The following is a 20778-nucleotide window of genomic DNA, read 5'->3' as shown; positions in this document are numbered from 1 at the left end:
TCTGAATGTTACGTATCCCCTCCCTTTTCTTCTCCTCTTACCTGTTCCCCTTCCCTTCTGTCTTTCTTTGACATGCCTTAATCTCTCTTTCTCTCAGCTCGCTCCCTCTTACTGCTTCCGCCTCTTTTCTCCCTTCTGATTGCCCCCCCTGTATTATTTTCTTCCTCTGCATTTCCTCTGTATATCCTCTGTCTCCCACTATATTTGTGCTCTCTCTCTTTCCTTCTTTTACTTTCCTCTCTTCCCTCCCTTCCTACATCCTCTTTTCCCTCCTTCCCTCCCTCCTACCTTTCCCCAGTGTCAGCTGCTGTCACTGTGGCAATGAAAGTGACCAATCAGAGCTTACTTTACAGCACCAGCTTCTCCCTCCCTCCCTTATTTCTTCTGTTCCTTCTGTTCATCCTCCTCCTCCTTTTCCTCCTCCTCTTCCTCCTCCTCCTCCTCTTTGCCTCTCTTCCCCACAACCTTTATCAGCTCACTTCCTGGAGACGAAATGTGATGCATTATGGGAGACAGACGGCTGTCTAACTGGGTTAGTTGTGCAGCATGGCTTATCATCAGAGACACTGCTAATCGTGTGTGTGTTGTGTGTGTGTGTGTGTGTGTGTTGTGTGTGTGTGTTGTGTGTGTGTGTGTGTGTGTGTGTGTGTGTGTGTGTGTGTGTGTGTGTGTGTGTGTGTGTGTGTGTGTGTGTGTCATGTGAGCTGATGAACTCACATGCGCACACACACAAATAAACAACCACACATGCTTACTCTCTTTTCTGAGAAGGAGGCAGACGAGACATGTTTGTTTGTCAGTCTCTGCCAGGAGAATACTATTTGCATGATATAAGCATATTTTACTCTACTGTATACTATTCTGCGCTGTAACCACTTTACAAGCTGCCTGTCTATTGGTTATTTTAGCTGAGTTCAAAAGCACAATTCCCATGTCTTCTCCCCTTCACAATTAAGTGTAAAATAGGAGCTGTAGGGCTAAAAGGAACTATACAATGCCTCCTCTGCTGTATTATTCCTTATTTATACCTGTATTGTGTATGTCTGTGTGTTCCTTCCTCTCAGGTGCTGATATGTGTACACGATGAGCGGATTGGGGGAGAACTCCATGGAGCCTCTGAGCTCAGAAAACCGGAAACGCAAGCTCTCCACTTGCGACACGCCTGGTCTGGGGTGAGTGTGTCTGATCAGCACGAGAGAGGAAAGTGGGCTACTAGGTCAGTGGCTTCTTGAGGCCGGGCCATGTTGCTCCTTTTGTGTGCTGTGATGAGTAAGAACCTAGATGTGTGCAAAAATATGAGAAGATTTTGTGTGTAGACTGAACTTCATGATTTAAAAAAAGTTTAAATAAAGTTTAAAATCTTCTCTCACCATGAATTTGGAATATAAAATACACCTACACGTTACAAAACACAAATTTCTAGACCAGTAAAATTCTTATACTACACAAAAGAGCATATACATAATCTATAGTCATAAAACAAAGTGAGACATTGAAAAATACGCTTTTGTGCCAAGAGTTGTATGTGAAGATTGATACTGCTCTTATGTCTGTACAATAGAGCCAACAGCTGGTTAGCTTAGCTTAGCATAAAGATACCAGAAAGTCTACCAGCATCTCTACAGCTCAGTAATTAACACGTTATCATTTCTTTAATTTGCACAAAACACAGTTGAAAAATATGATATTATATATATTATATTATAAAACATCTGCTAGAATTGTTTTGCTGGATAAACTCTTAAAAGGCCTTGTACCCAAAAAGCAATCCATTGCTAAGCTTTTCAAACAAACTACTGTTGCATCCATTCTGCATTGTTTTGAAATATATGAACAGAACTGACTATTTGAGAGAAGCAGAGTAGCATTAGCAAAGCTTTAATATTTGCACATTGCCATCTGCAGGTGTGACAGGAAGCGACGGGAGCAGGAGAGCAAATACATAGAGGAGCTGGCAGAGCTGATCTCCGCCAACCTCAGCGACATCGACAGCTTCAACGTCAAACCAGACAAATGTGCCATCCTCAAAGAGACGGTGCGCCAGATCCGCCAGATCAAAGAGCAGGGTGAGTGGACACAGTTGTCTTAAATCCTGACGGCTGCTAAGACCTAGAGCCAGACAGGTCAGATGGACTGGTGAGAAGTGTGTGTTGGAAACATTGGAAAAAAGGTGATGAGGAGGAAGAGACAGCTGGACACACACATGTGTGCCTCCTCAGAGCCCAGGTGCAAGAACGAATCAGTCATTCATCTCCAGCAAATTTCACAGCCTCAACTGTTTATGTTTGGGTGGAAATATTGGCAGTGTGTGTGTGTGTTGTGTGTGTGTGTGTGTGTGTGTGTGTGTGTGTGTGTGTGTGTGTGTGGTGTGTGTGTGTGTGTGTGTGTGTGTGTGTGTGTGTGTGTGTGTGTGTGTGTGTGTGTGTGTGTGTGTGTGGTGTGTGTGTGTGTGTGTGTGTGTGGGCATGCACAGCTGTCTGCTGCCCTCGCCAGGGACTGTTTAATTGGACGTTTGCAGGTAATCACATGCCCATCCATTCTGCTGAACTGCCAAATTATTAGTTCTGTTACAGCTGCCATTTTAATACTTCTGTCTCCTTTATGCAGCGGTCACTTCCACAGCAAACAATTTAAAAAGCTCCAGGCTCAGATTCTTCCTTTGCAGATCCACCGTCAGTGCAGAATGGACATATTTTTACTCTTGCATTCAGACCTGTGTGTCAGTATACATTTTTCTCCATTCAAGGTGTATTTCACGAGATCAGGGGTGAATTTTGTTCTTGTGTCTCTGCTTGGCTCAGTCAGCGTCTGCCACCTCGACAGGAAGGGGAAGAGGCTACAGCTGGCCCTGACTGGCTGCTGACAGGTTGCCATAGTTACAGGAAGTGAAGACAGAAATGACACAGGCGTTTAGACTTGTCTCTCTCTTTCTACCTGTTCTTCACTTTCAGTTGCTCTTTCTGCCAGTCTTCACATTTGCTCTTTTCTCCAACAATCATTCCTGTTTTTCATCTCACTAGGCTTTAATATACTCTGCTCTTGCATCTTCCTCCTCTTCCACTCCCCCCCTTATCATCTGTATTGCAGCACAATGAGTTGCAACATTTCCAGGTTTGCTTCCAGCATCTGAAGATATTAAGTGAACTGATGGAGTGCAGCCTCTCTCTTTCTGTCTCACGCTCACTCTGTTTATGTCCATTCTCTTTCCTCTCCCTATTTCTTTCAGTCTTTCTCTACCTAACTTCACAGTGCCTGGATGTAGGCAGCAATGACTTTTTTTTTCTTTGTGTGGGTATCTGTGCCCCTTGGGAGCTAATCAGATAGAATGATTCCTGTAGCCGAGCAGCCCCCGCCTCTTTCTCAGACCAAGCTCTGCATTAATACAACAACCCAAGCGCCAGCCGTTTTCTGTCAACATCGTCTTCGTCCACATCCCTCTAGTTCAGCTCCGGTCCTTCCTGTGTCTCTCTCTCTTTCTCTCTCAGCCTCAGCCCCTCCATTAATTCAGGTGCCTCAGCTCCTGCCCCTGCACCATTACAGCTTCCAGAGCCGCTCTAGCTCTCTCCCGCTCTCTCTCTCTCTCTCTCCTCTCTCTCTCTCTCTTCTCTTCTCGCTCTCTCTCTCTCTCTCTCCTTCTCTCTCTCTCCTCTCTCTCTCCCTCTCAGCCCCAGCCTACCAGACAGTCCCTCAGAGTCTGACACTGAATATAAAGCAGAGGATGGCTGCTACCTGCTCCACATGCTCCCAGCCCTCTACTCCTCCTGACGGGCTCCTCCAAGAAACCTGCCTCCGTCCTTCTCCCTCCTCACCTGTAGTTTGAAATTTAAAAAAAAAAAATATATATATAAATATATATATATATATATATATATATATATATATATATTTCAAAGTGAAGATTGTGAAACGCTGCCCCCTGCTGGTGCAGCTAGAGTATTGAATAACTGGCTATTTCCTTTAGTTTCAGGTATTGTTGCTCTTTTCCTTGTGCTTTTCCTTTGCCCTTTTTATGCGTCTTTGTAGGTAGCTGGGCTTGAAAGGGCTGTTGTGTATTTTTTGTAATGCATTTTGTCTCTTTCCCCTTTCCTTTCCTCTCCTGCAGGAAAATCTTCATCCAACGACGACGACGTCCAGAAGTCAGATGTGTCCTCGACAGGTCAGGGGGTCATTGACAAGGACCACCTGGGGCCGCTCCTGCTGCAGGTTAGTCCAGCGCTCCGACCCAGTCGATCGGAGAAATATTTATTAAAGGTTTGATCAGCCGACTGCGCGGGTGGTGACTTCCTGCCGCTGTGCTCTCAGGCTCTGGACGGCTTCCTGTTTGTGGTGAACCGTGAGGGCAGCATCGTGTTTGTGTCTGACAACGTGACGCAGTACCTACAGTACAAACAGGAGGAACTCATCAACACCAGTGTGTACAATATTCTCCATGAGGACGACAGGGAGGAGTTTCACAAGAACCTGCCCAAGACCAACAGTGAGAAACACACACACACACACGCGCACACACACACACACACTTACAGGGAAACTGCACATCTACTCAGAAGTAAACCCTGCTTGACATCTTCCCCAGGGCCAAGGTCTAAAACAAAGTTTGAGAGGTTACAACTCTGCGCGCACACGTCAATGTAAACTCACTCACTTATTTATTCATGCTTCTGCGTTCTTAACTCCTTCTCTCGCTATAATGAGGAACTCCTGGGAAGCCTGTTCATGTGCATGAGAGCTTTTCAGAAAGACACACACAAACCTGACAAAACCCACATGTGCACGGGAGCACCCACCCACTCGGTGCTAAACAGGCAGAGCATAGCACAGCTGTCAGTCACACTCAGTGGTCCAGACAGTGTAAAACAGGCCCGAGCTCTATTCAGATCCCATGGCAGCCATCTGGAAACTACTTACTGCTGAATAATGCACCTCCACTCTTTCCTCTACTCTACTACTAGTCTACTCTACTTTCCTCTACTAATTCAATTTGTGTATGCATGTGTATTATTGTGGATATTTACATGCCTATGTTAGCAATAGGATTGTGTTTTTCAAACGTGTGTTTGTGTGTGTGTGTGTGGCACCATTTATAAAGCTGATTAATTATGGATATGTGTGCTCGACTGAACCTGCTACTCGATTAACTCCGCAGCAATGTTCCTAAGCAGTGGCTGCTCTGACATATCATTGACACATTCTCTCACTTATTCCTCCCGTTTCCCTGCACACTCTTTTATTCATTCACTCTCTTTATGTTTTAAGACTCATCTTTATCTACTTTTCCTCCAAGCGTCCCTCGCGCCTCCCTCGACTCACTCTTTGTCAGCCTCATTCATTCTCGATGCGGCTGCTTACTAAGACGAATATTGTGGTTGTCTGTTTCTCAGCCTGTTTCTGTCTCTGCTCACCCACCCCTCATTGTGTCTCGCTCTGCTGCTCTGCCCCTTCATTATCTTTTGGGCCCATGAATGAAATACTCTCGCTGCACATTCCTGTGGGATGACCGCTGACCACACCAGTCACAGTTCAATACACACACATACACACACACACACACACACCACACACACACACACACACACACACACACACACACTCGTAAATACACTAACAAAAACAGACACACACTTGTGCACAAAACATGGAGTGAGCTTTTGTTGTTGGCCTGTGTGTTTTTTGACCCCTCCGCCTTGCCTTTCTGTTGTCTTATGGGAAATGTCGGCCCCAGCGACTGTGTCCCGAGGCCTTGTTGAATCACTTCTCACTATCAGTTGTCCCCCCCTCCCCACACCCCCACCCCACCCCCTACGCAACTCACTCTGCTGGGTCTTCTCTTGTATCCTTCCTGCACCTGCCAGACAGAAACCTCCGGCCAACTCAAGGCCCCTGATAAGGCTTCACACAGACCTTGGAGGACAGTTGAATGTCTCTCTGAAGTTTTCCTCCCCTTTCTCTCTCTTCCTCCCTCTCCCCTGTGAAGGTGACCCCGTCTGTCTGTCTGTTTGTCTGTCTTTCTGTCTGTCTGTGTGTCTGTGTCTGTGTGTGTTGTGTGTGGTGTGTGTGTGTGTTGTGTGTGTGTGTGTGTGTGTGTGTGTGTGTGTGTGTGTGTGTGTGTGCGCACCGTGATGAAAGTCAGGGCTTAAATGAGGATAGATGGCTGAGTGTCCCTGGCCTCTGCCCACCGCAAAGCAGACTGAGAGAGAGAGATATTGGAAATCGACACCTTGGCTACATTAATCCCATGGTCCATTTAGCCAGGCATCCGCACAGCAGGAGAGGCTTCTGCTTCTCAATTTAAGAGGAAAAAAAAAATACATGTTGCTGTGTGGTTTGTTTGTGTATGTGTGGATCCGCAGCAGGAAAAGGGTGTGAGCTGTTGTGGCATCTGATTACAGGCAATCCATTCATAGCCACATTTGGTTTTCAGTCCCATGAGTGACATGCTCATTCCATTTTTACTCATGAGTGTAAATGTCTTTTTGCTTGTGTTTTCTTTTGTTTTTTAGTAAATGGAGTGTCGTGGGGAAGCGAGGCAGCCCGACAGAAGAGTCACACCTTCACTTGCCGGATGCTGGTCAAGTTTGGCCACGCCCACGGCCCCATGGAGGATGGGCCAGGAGGGCCACGCTACGAGACCATGCAGTGTTTTGCTCTTACCCAGCCCAAGGCCATGACTGAGGAGGGGGAAGGTATGCTAGCACAGTTCAAAATTGTTACACTTTTAGTTTATTATAAGGAGTCATTATTTAGGACTTTACTGTGTTGAAAAAATACATTCATCTGTGCTTATCTGCTGCACCCCTCCACTCAAATATGTGTTTTGCTTATTATTATTTGGAATTCATTTTCACATTTATCTGCTAAAGGAAGAAAAGTTCCTTTGTGGTCACCTAAAATCTATAAATATAACATAAATCACAACTAGTGTGAAATAGAGTATTTTAAAACCTCTGGTGTTTTTAAAATCTGGAGGGGCTCTTTAAAAGAAAGTCTAAAAATCTAATTTAAAAAAAACAAAACTCTGGTTGAAAATCTGATTTAAATATACAAGCCACTTTGTAGTTTGACATTTTCTTTGTTGCTTCTCACTTGGAAGGACTTGGGTACATTATTAGAAACTCATTTAAATGTTTCTCTTTTTTAGCTATGTGAGAGACAAACTGTTTCCTTCTGTTTGTAGGAAATTTTGGACATGAGAGAGAAATACTAGAGGAGATGAAGATGAAAAAAGAATCAATTATTCTGTTCTTTCTGTTATAGGAGCATCACCACCACAAGTTGTTCTATGATATGGGAACATTCATCTTGTTTACACACACCTTATACTTTTTCTTGAAAATCTTTCAAGAGCACAAATCCTAAATGTCCTACTTTGAAAATCTGCTGGAGAGAGCTAGAGAAGCATTTTCAGTCAAAACACAAAACAATTAATCAGACACATACCGACTCTCTTCTTCTTTTCACCTGCAGACCTTCAGTCATGTATGATCTGTGTGGCCCGTCGGGTGACAGCCATGGAGAGAACGGAGATTTTTAATACCCGGCATGAGCTCACAGGTGAGGAGTTGTATCCCCTAAATGCCCATTGAACAAACAAAAGTTCAAACAGGCCAAGGTGTTAATTGTTTATCCATGAACAGGTTTGACTCGTCTCTTCATGTGTCTCCTTGTTACCTTCCCTCCACCTTATCCTCCCTCGGTCCTCCCTGACAGGTAAACTGATCCAGATCGACCAGAACTCTCTGCGAGCGTCTATGCGTCCAGGCTGGGAGGATTTGTTGAGGCGTTGCATTCAGATGTTCCTTCAGCACAGTGACGGGCAACCCTGGTCGCACAAACGCCACTACCATGAGGGTGGGTCACACACACAAACACATACTTGGAATCAACTGCTGAACTACTGCAAACTTAATCCTGTAAAAACCTGTTCAATCCACAATGAAAGAGCTGGAGGCAAAATCATGTTTGTCGCTATGTTTAATTTACTGTTTGCTAAGTTGTGTATTCAATCTTCTCTCTTACAATGCAATCCTTTTAAACAAATAATTTCGCTTTAATTTGTTGTTGCTACCTATCTTGGTCAGGCCTCGTTTCAGAATGACACTCTGAATCTCAATGAGACCTATTGGTTGAATATATAAACACATACACCTCATGCATCAGTTTATCAATATTGATCTCATGAATACAAATGTCTAAAAGCTACAACATTGATCTTCACTGTAATCACAGAGCTGGTTTTCACATTAAGGTAATGACCTCTGTTATCAGATGAGTTTTCCAGGGTGTTAATTTGTCGTTTTGTCTATCCTTGCAGCCTTCCTGCAGGGTCACGCTGAGACACCTTTGTACCGCTTCTCCCTGTCCGACGGAACTCCAGTCACAGCCCAGACCAAGAGCAAACTGTACCGTCACCCTATGAGCAACGAGCCGCAAGGCTTCATCTCCACTCACCTACTACAGAGGTCAGGAACTGAAAATGCAAACACTCAGTTCAGAAACAGCCAAGGATGTTTCATTTACTGTCTTGAAAAAAGCACTTCTAGCATGGGTATGCGAGACAGCCAAGGCATTCATATCACACAAATAGCTGAAGTAGCAGCTGAAGTACCTTTAATACACTGATGTCCTGTGAATAGTGAGAAGACAACTGGAACTGGTATTTTAGTTGCATTTATAGAGTGTCTAAATTCTGAAAGCAGTTATTGTGAGGATGCAGCGCTTTCAAGGTTTTAGCATTTAATCAAACCTTGTGTTTGTTTACCGTCTCCTCCCACACAGGGAACCAAATGGCTATCGCTCAGCTCAGGGTGGGAGCATGATGCCAAACACTATGAGACAACCTGGAATGGGAGGCCCCAACCCAAATGCCCAAATGAACATGAACACCAGTGGGGGGATGGGCATGGGAGGCATGGGCAACATGAACAGAGGCTATGGCATGAACGAGCCGGGCCACATGGGTCACATGGGACCAATGGGAGGCGCGTCTATGTACGGAGGGAGCGGTGGAGGAGGAAGTGGAGGTGGAGGCATGGGCAACCGCATGATGCCGATGAATCAGATGGGGCAGATGAATCAGGTGGGGCACATGAATCAGATGAATCAGATGGGTCCCATGAATCACCCGGGCCAAGGCATGCAGCAGCACCCACAGCAGCCCCCGTTTCAGAGCAGCGGAGGGTTTGGGCTGAGTGGCATTAACAGTCCTTCAGGAAGCCCGAGAATGGGCTGCCCCCAGCAGGGGCTCCTGATGTCACCTCGTAACCGAGGGAGCCCAAAGATGGGTGTCAACCAGTTCTCCCCTGGAGGTAAGTCAAGAAATGTCTGCTAATTAAGCATCAGTTGTTTTAAAATTTATTAGCTTGTTATTGTGATTTGAGTTATGTTTTCCTTTCCAGGTATACACTCTCCCATGAGTGGCATTGTCAGTGGTGGAGGAAGTGGGGGAAGTACCACCACCTTCTCCAGCAGTTCCCTAAACGCCCTACAAGCGATCAGTGAAGGAGTAGGAAGCTCCCTCCCCTCAACCCTGACGTCGCCCACGCCAGCCCACAAACCAGACGGCTCTCCCAGCGTCCACTCCTCCTCTTCTTCTCAGCCCAGTCAGCCGGCCAAACCTGGCCAAGATGGCTCCAAAAGCCCAGCAGGAGGCTTAGGGCCTGGGCCCAGCGACCATCATCACCCCATGCACCATCACCACCATCATCAGCATCCTCAGGCAGAGAGTTCTGGAGACCGACCAGACAGCCAGGCAGCTTTGGCGACTAAAGAGTCTGGAGAGGGAAGTAATGAGGCAGGGGTTGCCAGCTCTGAACCGCCTCGGAGGGTGCCAGACAGTAAGGGACATAAGAAGTTGCTGCAGTTGCTGACATCCCCAACTGAGGAGCTAGGAATAGGTGGCAGCGGGTCAAAAGGGCCCCCTGTACCACCCCCATCGACCAGCAGCAGCATTCCTGCATGCTCAGATGGTAAGGACCCCACTGGAGGCATGACTAGCCCCTCATCTACTGGGGTGTCCTCTTCTTCTTCATCCAATCCAGGTCAGACCACTGGACCAGGGGGCTCGTCTACATCACTATCGCCCGCCCACTACACAGGCTCGCTGCAAGAAAAGCACAAGATCCTCCACAAGCTTCTTCAAAATGGAAATACCCCAGATGAAGTAGCTAAGATCACAGCCGAGGCTACTGGAAAGGTGACACTGGGGGGCCAGGAAGGCGGTGAGGCTGGGACAGGAGGATCGGGAGCCGGGGTCACGGAGCCTAAGCAGGAGCAGCATAGCCCCAAGAAGGAGAAGACCCATGCCCTCCTCCACTACCTCCTCAACAAGGATGATTCCAAAGAGCCGGTGGATGTCAAGCCTAAAGTTGAAGAGCTAGATGGGAAGGGAGTTCCGGGGGCCACTGGCGGCTCTGCACGGGGTGGCCCTGGATCTGGGCCTGGCCCTGCCCCTGAACATCCTGAGAGCAAGATCAAGTCAGAGCCACCTGATGATGTAAGATTGCTTCTTTGTTAAAACATGATGAAATAACTGCAACTATAATATTCTTATTGACATTTAGCTAGCCATTCAGAATGTGTCTAGACATTTTACACCCACTGCACTTTGACTTTTTTGCCTTTGATCTTATTGAATGTGAATCTTCATGGCCTTTTACGTAATAACTAATTTGGCCTATTTTGATGTTCAGTTGCACAACCTGGAGTCTATCCTTGGAGATTTGAGGGGTTCAAGCTCTGACTTTTACCCGGATCAAGCTGGAGGTGGAGGGGCTAACGACACAGGAAACAAACCCCAGGGTTGCCTTGACGACAGCCTGCAGGGTAAGTTGCAGGACCACTATAGACAACTATTAAAAGTGGCTACATGCAGGGCACGTGTATACGTATATATGTCATCATCACATGACGACTGTTTCTTTTACTTTTTTTATACATCCATGCATTCAAGTGAAAAATCCCCGATCACCCACCTCTGATCTCATGCAACACAGACAGTATTCTCCCTAATTTTGAGGAAGATGGTTTGACCAATGACTTTATACTTTATGTGTACAGGGAGTCCAGGAATGGCTCCGGGGCCTCGAGGGCCCTTCCAGAGGGCCATGTCCATGGAAGGGAAACCTCTTGTTGGGCCTGTAGGAACAGGTAGACGCCCTATGCTTATCAAGCAAGAGAACATGATGGGCAGCCCAGACGGCTACCCAGGAAACATGGGTGAGACAATCATTTTCAGCACATTGTCTCTCATCTCTCAGCCTCCCCCTCTCACTATTTTAAAGTATGTGTTACCAAGTTCAGAACCTTGACTACTTTGAATTTGTTTCCTATTATCGGTAAACCTTTAAAATTTTGATTTAAGATGACAAATTTTGAGGGCCAAGACTGGGCCACATTGCTACTTAAACACTTTTATGATACTGACACATGCACATCTGGGGTTTATGTTTTACCAGGACCAATGAATAGGGGAATGGTTCCTCAGAGGTCTCCCATGGGGGGATCAGGGGACTGGGGCATTGCCCGCTCCAGTGCTAGCCCAGTGGGCTCAGCAGGACACCCATCCATGATGCGTCCAGGCTTGGAGTACAACAATAGCAAGGGCATGATGTCAGGAGCTATGGTCGGCCGCTCCAACAGCGTACCAGGCACCAGGTCTATGCTGCAGCAGCAGCTCATGGATATGGGTACGTCTGTCAGACTGTTTCCAGGTGTTGATGGTGTTGGAACAATTATCATAAACACAGTTATGTGAATCAAAAAGCAGGGAGAAATTTGAAAATATAGTACAGTTAAAATTCACTTCACATTGTTTTTATTCCGTTAAGGGAAACAGATACATTTCATAATTAAACCCTAAATTATTTGCTATATCGCATTACACATCCATTATCAGAAAGGAGACAAAAATCTTATTTTACCGGCCCCTTTCTCAAAGGATACAACAAACAGAAATAGATAGGCTGTCAGTCAGTTAACAGTTAATTTTACAGAGAAAAGAGAGAGAAGACCAACAAATAATATAATAATATAGAAAAACATTTAAATGGCAACTGAATTTTGTGTGATTTTCTTTTCCTTTTTCATTTTCTTCATCTGAAAGAGGAAGGAGGAATTTGGTCATAAATCAAATAAGAAGTTTGACCTGAGCATGAGATAAAAAGTGAAAGGATTGCCAAAGTTACTACAATCCATCCTGAAGGAAACACAAATGTCTGTACTACATTTTTTATGGCAATCCATGTAATAGTTGTCGGGATATTTCAGTCCTACTACACTGGACCTACTACAGTACATTGCATTGCTTTGAGTCAGACCGTAAGCTGGCCAAAAAGGTTTGGAGACTCATCCAAATTACCATGATGACGAGTCATTCTGTAGGTGTATTAATTGAATATCTTTGTCGTTTAGGAGGCTCTGCTGACATGGGCATGGGTATGAGTCCCTTCAGCCAGCAGGGTCAGCCCAACCAGTCTCCCTCCTGGCCGGACACTATAATGGGCATGGAGGGGAACAGGTCAGTGCAACATCCTGCAACATCTGTATTCCTTCCTGATTAGCTGCAATGACATTCAGAGGGGAATTTATACTAAACCTCATTTTGTTTGTTTTTATTGTGTGTGTGTGTGTGTGTGTGTGTGTGTGTGTGTGTGTGTGTGTGTGTGTGTGTGTGTGTGTGTGTGTGTGTGTGTTTTAGACGCCAGTTTGGGAACACCTTAGATGATCTTCTGGTGCCTCCCACCACCAGTGAGGGTCAGAGCGACGAGCGGGCGCTTCTGGACCAGCTGGATTCTCTGCTGAATAACACCGACGGCATCGCTCTGGAGGAGATAGATCGAGCCCTGGGCATCCCAGACCTCGTCAGCCAGGTAGGTCATCAGAAAAGACGTAAAGAGATAAAGTAACAACACTCTCAGCTCGGTGCTCTTCTACATCCCTCTAGAAGTATAGTTAAAAGAGAAATGACCAGTATGCATGTCATGACTCTTCTGACTCTCATCTTTGGATCAGATATTTTAGTCATGACTCACCGCGTTCAGACTGTTCTATCACAGGGGGGATAGATAGAAGGGAGATAGATGAGCCCAGAGGGATCTGACTCTGCTGCTTAGAAAAAGACAATTACAGAGCCAACCAATTGGAAATTATCAAATTAATTACCAAAATCAATTAGATGGAGAGGTTTGACAAAGTTCTCTTTTCGTCCTCTTCTCCTCTCTGCTCCAGAACCAGGGAAGTGAGCAGCAGCTGGAGACTTTTCCAGGGCAGGACCCATCCATGGTGCTGGACCAGAAGCCTCTTTACGGACAGGGCTATCCTGGACCCCCCGCCATGCCTATGCAGTCTGGCTATGGAGGGAACCCCATGCAGGGACAGGCCCAGCAGGGTGGGTTTGGGCCCATGCTGTCTCAGATGGGCCAAGGTGGCAGCTTCCCTGGTATGGGTGGAATGGGCGGCATGGGGCACCCTCGTGCCAACATGATGAGACCCAGGATGATGACAGCCAACAAGCCCATGAGGCTCCAGCTGCAACAGAGGCTGCAGGGACAGCAGGTATGTTAACAGGCAGCTCACTGATTTGTCAGCTTACATACAAACATTTTTTCCAGTTGACCCAATACTTAATAATTTAATAATAACCTAATAATTTTGATCTAACCATGTTAGTATGTTGTGTTCTAACACTAAATAATAACAAATGTATGTGTACATAAATGCCATAAATGCCAATATGCAGATAGGATCTTGGAAACACATAGTCTACCTGCTATTGATGGCTTTTTTAAGATTGCTTAAGTGGCGTCTGATGCATTATTTTCTGTTATCACAATACCAAGAAAGTGGATCAAAGGTGGATCTAAGGTCTTTACTATTCCTGCATCTCAAAACTTACTTAAAATACTACTTTTGTTTTATAAAGCACTGAATGGTTTAGGGCCAAAATACATTTTTGTCTGATCTGCTGCTACATTATTAACAATCCAGACCATTCAGGTCGCCTGGGACAGGTCTGCGTTCTGTCCCTAGAGTCAGAACTTAACAGGGAGAAGCAGTGTTCTGTTTTCATGAATAACGTATATCACACAAACTCCAAGAAAACTGCTGGTCTGCTGCAACTCTGATTCTTGACTCTTTAAAATCAAGGCTGAAGACATTTCTTTCTGATGCTGCCTTTTTTCTTAAATTCTTTCTTAGAAAAAAATACTAACTTTTATTCATGTGTTTTTTGACTGTCTTGTTCTATTTTAGCTGTTTTTATAGTCTCTTTAATTTATGATTTCTTAAACTGCCATTTAATTTTTCATTAAAAGCACTTTGAATTGCCTTGTTGCGGAAATATATAAACAAATCTGCTTTGCCCTGCCTTCCAAAAATGTTAGTCATACAAAAGACTTACTGTTTTCTAACTGCGCCATCTATGCAAGCATACAGTATATGTATAATTCATCCGTTAATATACGATATCCAAGTGGAACAAGGTCAGAGTAACATTTTCTCCTCCATCTTATGCTTATTTTTCATTTCTCAGTTCATGAATCAGACACGGCAGGGCATGGGCATGAAGATGGAGAACCAAGGAGGCAACCCTGGCATGAGGCCCAGCATGCAGCCTGGCATGGGAGGACAGGTAGATGACAAAGACCCTTTGGTTTTATCTTACAGATGAATCGGTGTAATACTGATTTTGGGATATATAACTTTAAAAGTACTGATCCTTTCAGCAGACCTAATTGTCCGTCGTAGTCCATTCTTGTCCTGTCCATTCTTTATCCTGACTGGACTGCTTAGAATCAAGACTTAACAGATCTTGTGGCAGGTTGAACCTCATCAGCTAGTCCAGGAAGTACCTGCTTAGCCCAGATTTTTATCCAGGAGAGTAATAGACCTTATCACCCAACCATTAATGTCATTGTTTTAACATTACGTACTGTATATTTTATAACCTATATTTATTATTAAAGCTTGAAATATATATTTCTACCAAAGGTCAACCCTCCTTAAACTCTCTGGTTATGTTTGTTTCATGCAGCCGGGCTTCCTCAATGCTCAGATGATGGCTCAGCGCAGCAGGGAGATGGTCACCATGCAGATGAGGAGGCAGCGCATGATGATGCTGATGCAGCAGCAGCAGCAGCAGCAGCAGCATGCCGCAGCAGCCGCTGCTGCAGCCGCAGGAGGATTCAGTCCCCCTCCAAACGTTACGGCTCCTGGTGGCATGGAGAACCCTATGGGAGGGCCAAACATGGGCCAGCCGGGTCCCCAGCAGTTCGGCTATAGTGGGAACTATGGTGAGTTTACTGAGACCGGCGCCTAACAGAATACTGCTGCTCCCTGGTGGTTAGTCTGTGCAGTGCAAGGTTGTGGTCTTACCTTTGTCATATTAAAGGTGCTCTAAGAGATGTTGGGGTGACGTTCGAAGTATTTTCTAACAAAACAAGGCTAACTCGCCCCTCCCTTCTCCTCATCACCTCCCTTCTAACTAACACACTCCCAAGCAACAGGATAATCATCTAATAATCCAAACAAGTTCATTTAGCCTACTATTTAAATTATAAGTGATCTTTTTTCTTATATGGCAGAGTCAGCAGTCAAAACTGTCAAGGTATGACAAAAAAAAAACTTTAAGCCTGTTTTGAATAATCACTTATAAATGATAATCATCTATCTTTACCATGTATGTTATCTATTTCCTGTGGCGAGAGGAGTGAGCTGAGGTTGCATGATTTTTCTCCACAGGGATGGGCCAGCAGGGAGACCCCTCGTTCGGCCCATCAGGCGGCAGTCCTTCTAACGCCATGATGCCCGGCCGTCTGGGGCCTCAAAACCCCATGATGCAGCAGCACCCGCAGGGCGGTCCCATGTACCAGGGGGCAGATATGAAAGGCTGGCCACAGGGAGGCATGGGACGCAACAGGTATGAAATCAAACACATTTATGACAGTTACAGCATCACTATGTTGTCAGATAAGGGATAAAGTTTGGCTTCAGTTTTCTTGAATGCGTACAGCTAAACCCATCAATCCTTCCTGTCGCTCTCCTTCTCCAGTTCGTACCCTCAGCAGCAGTTTGGTCAGCAGGGACCTCCGGGGCAGCAGCAGTTTGGGCAACAGGCTAATCCAGGCCAGTATGGGGGCATGATGATGAACGGGGGCATGCCAGCCAGCGGCGGAGGAGGTCACATGGGCCAGATGGGAGGGCAGATGGGAATGAACCCAATGGTGATGGGACGCATGCCGATGGGGCCTGATCAGGTAGGTGCAGAGGGGAGGAGAGTCTGAATGCTTAAAGGACAGGTTCACAATACAGACGGCATCTTGTTGCGTCCTCTTCTTCTGCAATAGTTTAATGGCACCCAACTGGAGAATTACTGCCACCGGCTGTTTATTAACTACCCATATTTGCTTAATGGCAGTGGATCAAAACTTGCATTAATTTGCATTTTCTTTTGCCGATTTTCTGGAAGTTCACCTAAAAGTTGAGGCTGCATTTGGATGGAAACATATCTACTGTCTGTGAAAACACAAAGAGGGAATTTTGTAGTAAAAAGACTATAACTTTGAAAGATACCCATTTTATTTTCCAACCCAGACTGTTTATATTAACTGTTCAAAGAAGAGGCAAAGTTTTTGGTCAATTACACTTTCATTGTGCACTTCCTCACTTTTTGTCTCTTTTCCTCCCCTCAATCCAGAAATACTGCTGAGCATCGTGACATAAGCATTTGTCTCACTGGGATCTCTGATCAGAGATAGGACACGGCTGCAGCACTGGAGTGTGTGTGGAGGACCAGGCGGTGTGTCTGTGTGTAGTGCTGCACTCCTGCCAGATGGTGGAGTGAACTTCCTTTGGACTCACGGCCAGTAATGGCAGTCTGGTACCCTGGGGAAAACAGACAGACTGTCACAAACAGACATGATAACACGCAGTGTTCATAAAAATCAGAAACACTGTGACACACACATACATCCTAAGACCGGTCAGATAGATGCGATTCCTCTCATAGACTGTAGTTTAATATTCCTTTCTTTTTGAGCGGTGCGTGTGTGCGTTTGTGCGTGTGTGCGTGTGTGCGTGCGTGCGTGCGTGTGCGTGTGTGCGTGTGTGTGTGTGTACGCATCAGTAAACACACGTCGCTCACTGGACCAAACAGTAAAGGTGGACAGACACTTAAGTAGATCACAGACATGGACGAACGTGTTAAGACATCCTCTCCTCTGTCAAATGTACAACAATACTGTGTTCCGATTTAAAATGTAGGATTCCTCTCTTGTTTCTGAACTTTGTGGGATTTTTTTTTTTACCCACCGTCTCTCTGCCGCTCCTGGAGGATCTCTCCGTGCGTAAAGTTAACCTGGTTCTAGATGATGAGCCATCTTATTTTGACACTCAGATGAATGTCATAAAGCAGTAGCACATTGTTTCGTCCTCCAGGATGCTGCTGGGCTAGTACGAGTGAATTCCTTGTTGGCTTATTGCACTTTAAGTAAAGGCAAACAACAAAAGGATTGTGGCAATGTAGAGGCCTTTACCCAATTAATGCATAGCAGCAGTTGTTTATTTCAATCTGTGTGTATGTGTGTACGCGTGTGCGCTCATGCGCAAGCGTGTGTGTGTGTGTGTTCCAACTTTTCCTCTCTGGGTAATGGGGGCTGATTGGAAATAGGTAACCTTGATGATCTTTGTTCTAAAGTGAGAACCAGTAGAAAGGCAGTAAGCACAGATTTTATCCAACGCTATCATCTTCAGTGGTACCGATGTATTACAACCAGAGAAATTAACACTTTTTAAGTCATTTTAAAATCCTTCTTGAAACAAACGGACAATTAATGTTCAAAGCACCACTTATATTTATACAGATTCCTTACCATGATTATTTAATCATTCAAGAGGTAATTTTTAAATCCAATTGTTCTGCAGATGTTTTGGTTACCTGGCACCAATTTACTGTGTTACTTATGTGCAGAAATAAAATTGATTGCCAATTATGAAATTATGTCTATATTAGCTCCCACTGTAAGAGAAAAGTGTACGTTAGATTTCTAGCAATAATCCTTCCTCCTGGTTTTCCTCTGAGGGCAAAGCTGAAGTATCATAAACTCAAAGCGACGGCACTGCAGTATTAGACATGATGTCTTGTTTGGAGACTTTTTTTTTTTTTTTTTTTGTCTGTGAATATGAATTGTAAATAAGCTTCAAATGTACTATATATAAATATATATAAGCTTTTGTAGGTCACATACTGTTTTTGCACAAATTGTAAGGCTTGATATTTAAAAGTGTAATTTTCTTAATCCATCATACGTCAGCTTTTATTTTCAATACTTTAACCATCGGTTGGAAAGGAAGGACCTCCTTTTTTGTGAGCAGTACGTGTAGATTTTCTTTCATACTGCCACTTTCTTTCTCTCGGAAAGCACTCTTTATTATCTGAGGGCATAATCTTAGCTAAAGAGGTGCTAGTGTGTAATTTTTTTCTAAATAAATTATTTTTTTTTGACAAATAAAAGACAAAACACAAAATATGCCTATACAAACAGAGTTGACACATGATTGTGTTAGGCTTCTAGGGGCCCAGATGTCTTACCAGTATGTGGGGTTGATGTTTTCTAAACCAAACCTCATGCTTCCACGTGTGACTTAAAGTTTCACTCCTGAGATTTCTGTGCTTTGACTTTTGCAGATACGATCGGATACAAGACTTTAAAAATCAGCCCCACCGTATAACTGTCCATAAGTCCTTTTGGTTCATTCATAGATGTTTAATCGTGATGGAAGCAGCACATGAAGTATTTGGAATCCCTAAGTTACCTGTCAATCTGATGACAGGTGACATTTAAGTTTGACTTTATTTTTATTGGATTTTCCTGTGATGCTTTTTGTTGAGAAATCTACCTTTGAACACATGCTCAATCCAAAGATTTTTGTTAGTCATTCTGCAGTGCTTAGAAACAGTTCCTGATGTAGATTGTGCAAGTACTCATGTGTGCTTTTACTGTCGTACATAACCTATAATATACATTGAACTAAATATGTTTAATTGCATATATGATATCCCCCATCTGTATGACATAGAGTAGAGCCGAGTCTGGTTCTGCGGAGGTGGTTTGAGTTTTTGTTTGTGATTGTTTCTTCCTTTCTGTAGAACTTATGGCCAGTTGAATTGTGGTGCTGCGAACGGTTATTTCACAAGAGAATGTCGAGATTTTCTAAGCTGAAAAGTTTTCATGTTGATGTCATTATGTCTCAGAATAATACTTTGGAGATGTTTTTTTAAACCCCCAGTCTCAATGAAGAATATGAAATCTAAATATATAAACAAAAGCAAAAAGTCTGTGTTTTGCTTTAAAGGAAAGAAACTCCTCTCAGTGCATCGTTAGAGCTAAAGAAAAGACAAACACATGTGGGATACACAGTCATTATTACAGGATGTAAAATACGATTGCATTTCTTTTTCTTACCTTGTTTCTTGATGTTAATATCGATGTAAATACAAATTTATATTTAAACATTACCAAAGTCTCTGTCGTCTTTTTGCACATACATTTGTACATGACTCGATGATCCTGCTGCCACAGTTCAGTCTGTCAGCATGCAGCGAGCAATACAGGAGATGTAACTGGAAGTTAACGGAGCCCTCAAGTTGCATGTACTGTAGAGCCCCCCGTGTGTGTGTGTGTGTTGTGTGTGTGTGTGTGTGTGTGTGTGGTGTGTGTGTGTGTGTGTGTGTGTGTGTGTGTGTGTGTGTGTGTGTGTGTGTGTGTGTGTGTGTGTGTGGTGTGTGTGTGTGTGGTGTGTGTGTGTTTAGAAGTGATGGAAGTTAAGGGTGTGAAGGACATCTGTGTGGCAGACTGGCTGTTTTCAGTGCCGGCTGCCGTCTGCAAACTGGCTTTTATCTGCTGTTTGTTCCCTGCAACTGGTCACCTTCCCTGTGAGAGCTTTTGTCATCAATCATCCCCCATTTCATCCCCTTCTTTTAATGATTTTGCTCCCCATGGAAAGAGCTCACACCTCCAGGCTGTCTAAACCCTGCTCCTGTGACTGTAACCAAACCTGTAGAAGCCTGTCAACCCTTTCAGTCTATCTTTAAAGAACTCTTCTTTTTTAGTGTCATTTGTAAAATTGCAGTGTTTATTTTTTTTTAATTAATGAAAATGGTTTGATCTTTATTCATTTGAGCCTAATCAGCGGCAACATTTACTGGATGTGTTGACATACAATTTGGTACAGACAGTCATGTTCCCCTCTGGATGACCTGAAACCCATTATGTGATCTCTGACTTTTCATGACTTAAATTTCAATTTGTCCCAATACTTTAGTTTTGCAGGTATTTGGTCATAAACCAACATTATTTCCACTAACCTCAGCTGTGCTTTGTGTTTAGCACCAATTAGCAAATGCTGTAGTACTGTAGCTGTAGACTCAGTATTGTTACATACTGACAATGGTGACATTTTACTCAATGTAGCTGACTGTCTTCTGAAGTTGTGACTAATCTGTTCCTCTGTCTGTTTGGTCTCCACAATTTTTGAAAGTTAAAGATTGGACAAAAATAAAAAACAACCCCTTTGTTAATGGATAGAATATATTATTATATAACCTTCAGAATATTTTGTTTTATATCAAGAGTCACCCATGTGTAGCTGTGCCCTGCCAGACTCATGATCAGCAAACCTGGCAGATACCCCTCTGATAAAGGTTTTACTGTTAGCCTATGTGAAATCATAAAGGTTGAGGCATAGGCCTCTAATTTTAACCAGTGACATTGAGTCCTGGAAATT

The 20778-nt window shown here is 44.3% G+C and overlaps 1 protein-coding gene across 7 annotated transcripts in view; it reads left to right on the top strand.

Annotated features, from left to right (window-relative positions):
• Nucleotides 1–17061, top strand: part of LOC116692217 (nuclear receptor coactivator 3) — a 64599-nt gene extending 47538 nt beyond the window's left edge. For 6 of the 7 annotated variants that reach the window (XM_032520318.1, XM_032520320.1, XM_032520319.1 and 3 more), the window contains 21 exons: nt 1065–1172; nt 1906–2066; nt 4103–4203; nt 4303–4477; nt 6501–6683; nt 7465–7551; nt 7708–7848; nt 8312–8459; nt 8776–9305; nt 9396–10492; nt 10689–10821; nt 11056–11214; nt 11454–11684; nt 12409–12514; nt 12695–12866; nt 13225–13551; nt 14528–14626; nt 15029–15287; nt 15736–15913; nt 16046–16250; nt 16691–17061. In XM_032520318.1, coding sequence (XP_032376209.1) covers nt 1084–1172; nt 1906–2066; nt 4103–4203; nt 4303–4477; nt 6501–6683; nt 7465–7551; nt 7708–7848; nt 8312–8459; nt 8776–9305; nt 9396–10492; nt 10689–10821; nt 11056–11214; nt 11454–11684; nt 12409–12514; nt 12695–12866; nt 13225–13551; nt 14528–14626; nt 15029–15287; nt 15736–15913; nt 16046–16250; nt 16691–16702 — 4593 coding nt within the window. In that variant the 5' untranslated portion in view covers nt 1065–1083 and the 3' untranslated portion in view covers nt 16703–17061. Of the gene's footprint in view, nt 1–1064; nt 1173–1905; nt 2067–3653; nt 3968–4102; nt 4204–4302; nt 4478–6500; nt 6684–7464; nt 7552–7707; nt 7849–8311; nt 8460–8775; nt 9306–9395; nt 10493–10688; nt 10822–11055; nt 11215–11453; nt 11685–12408; nt 12515–12694; nt 12867–13224; nt 13552–14527; nt 14627–15028; nt 15288–15735; nt 15914–16045; nt 16251–16690 lie in introns of those variants that run through there. The other variant, XM_032520324.1, reaches the window with a different exon arrangement.
• Nucleotides 17062–20778: the final 3717 nt, after the last annotated feature.

The sequence above is a fragment of the Etheostoma spectabile genome, chromosome 7 (assembly GCF_008692095.1).
Source record: "Etheostoma spectabile isolate EspeVRDwgs_2016 chromosome 7, UIUC_Espe_1.0, whole genome shotgun sequence".
NCBI classification, from domain to species: Eukaryota; Metazoa; Chordata; class Actinopteri; order Perciformes; family Percidae; genus Etheostoma; species Etheostoma spectabile.
This window is presented reverse-complemented; position numbering and strand designations above follow the sequence as displayed.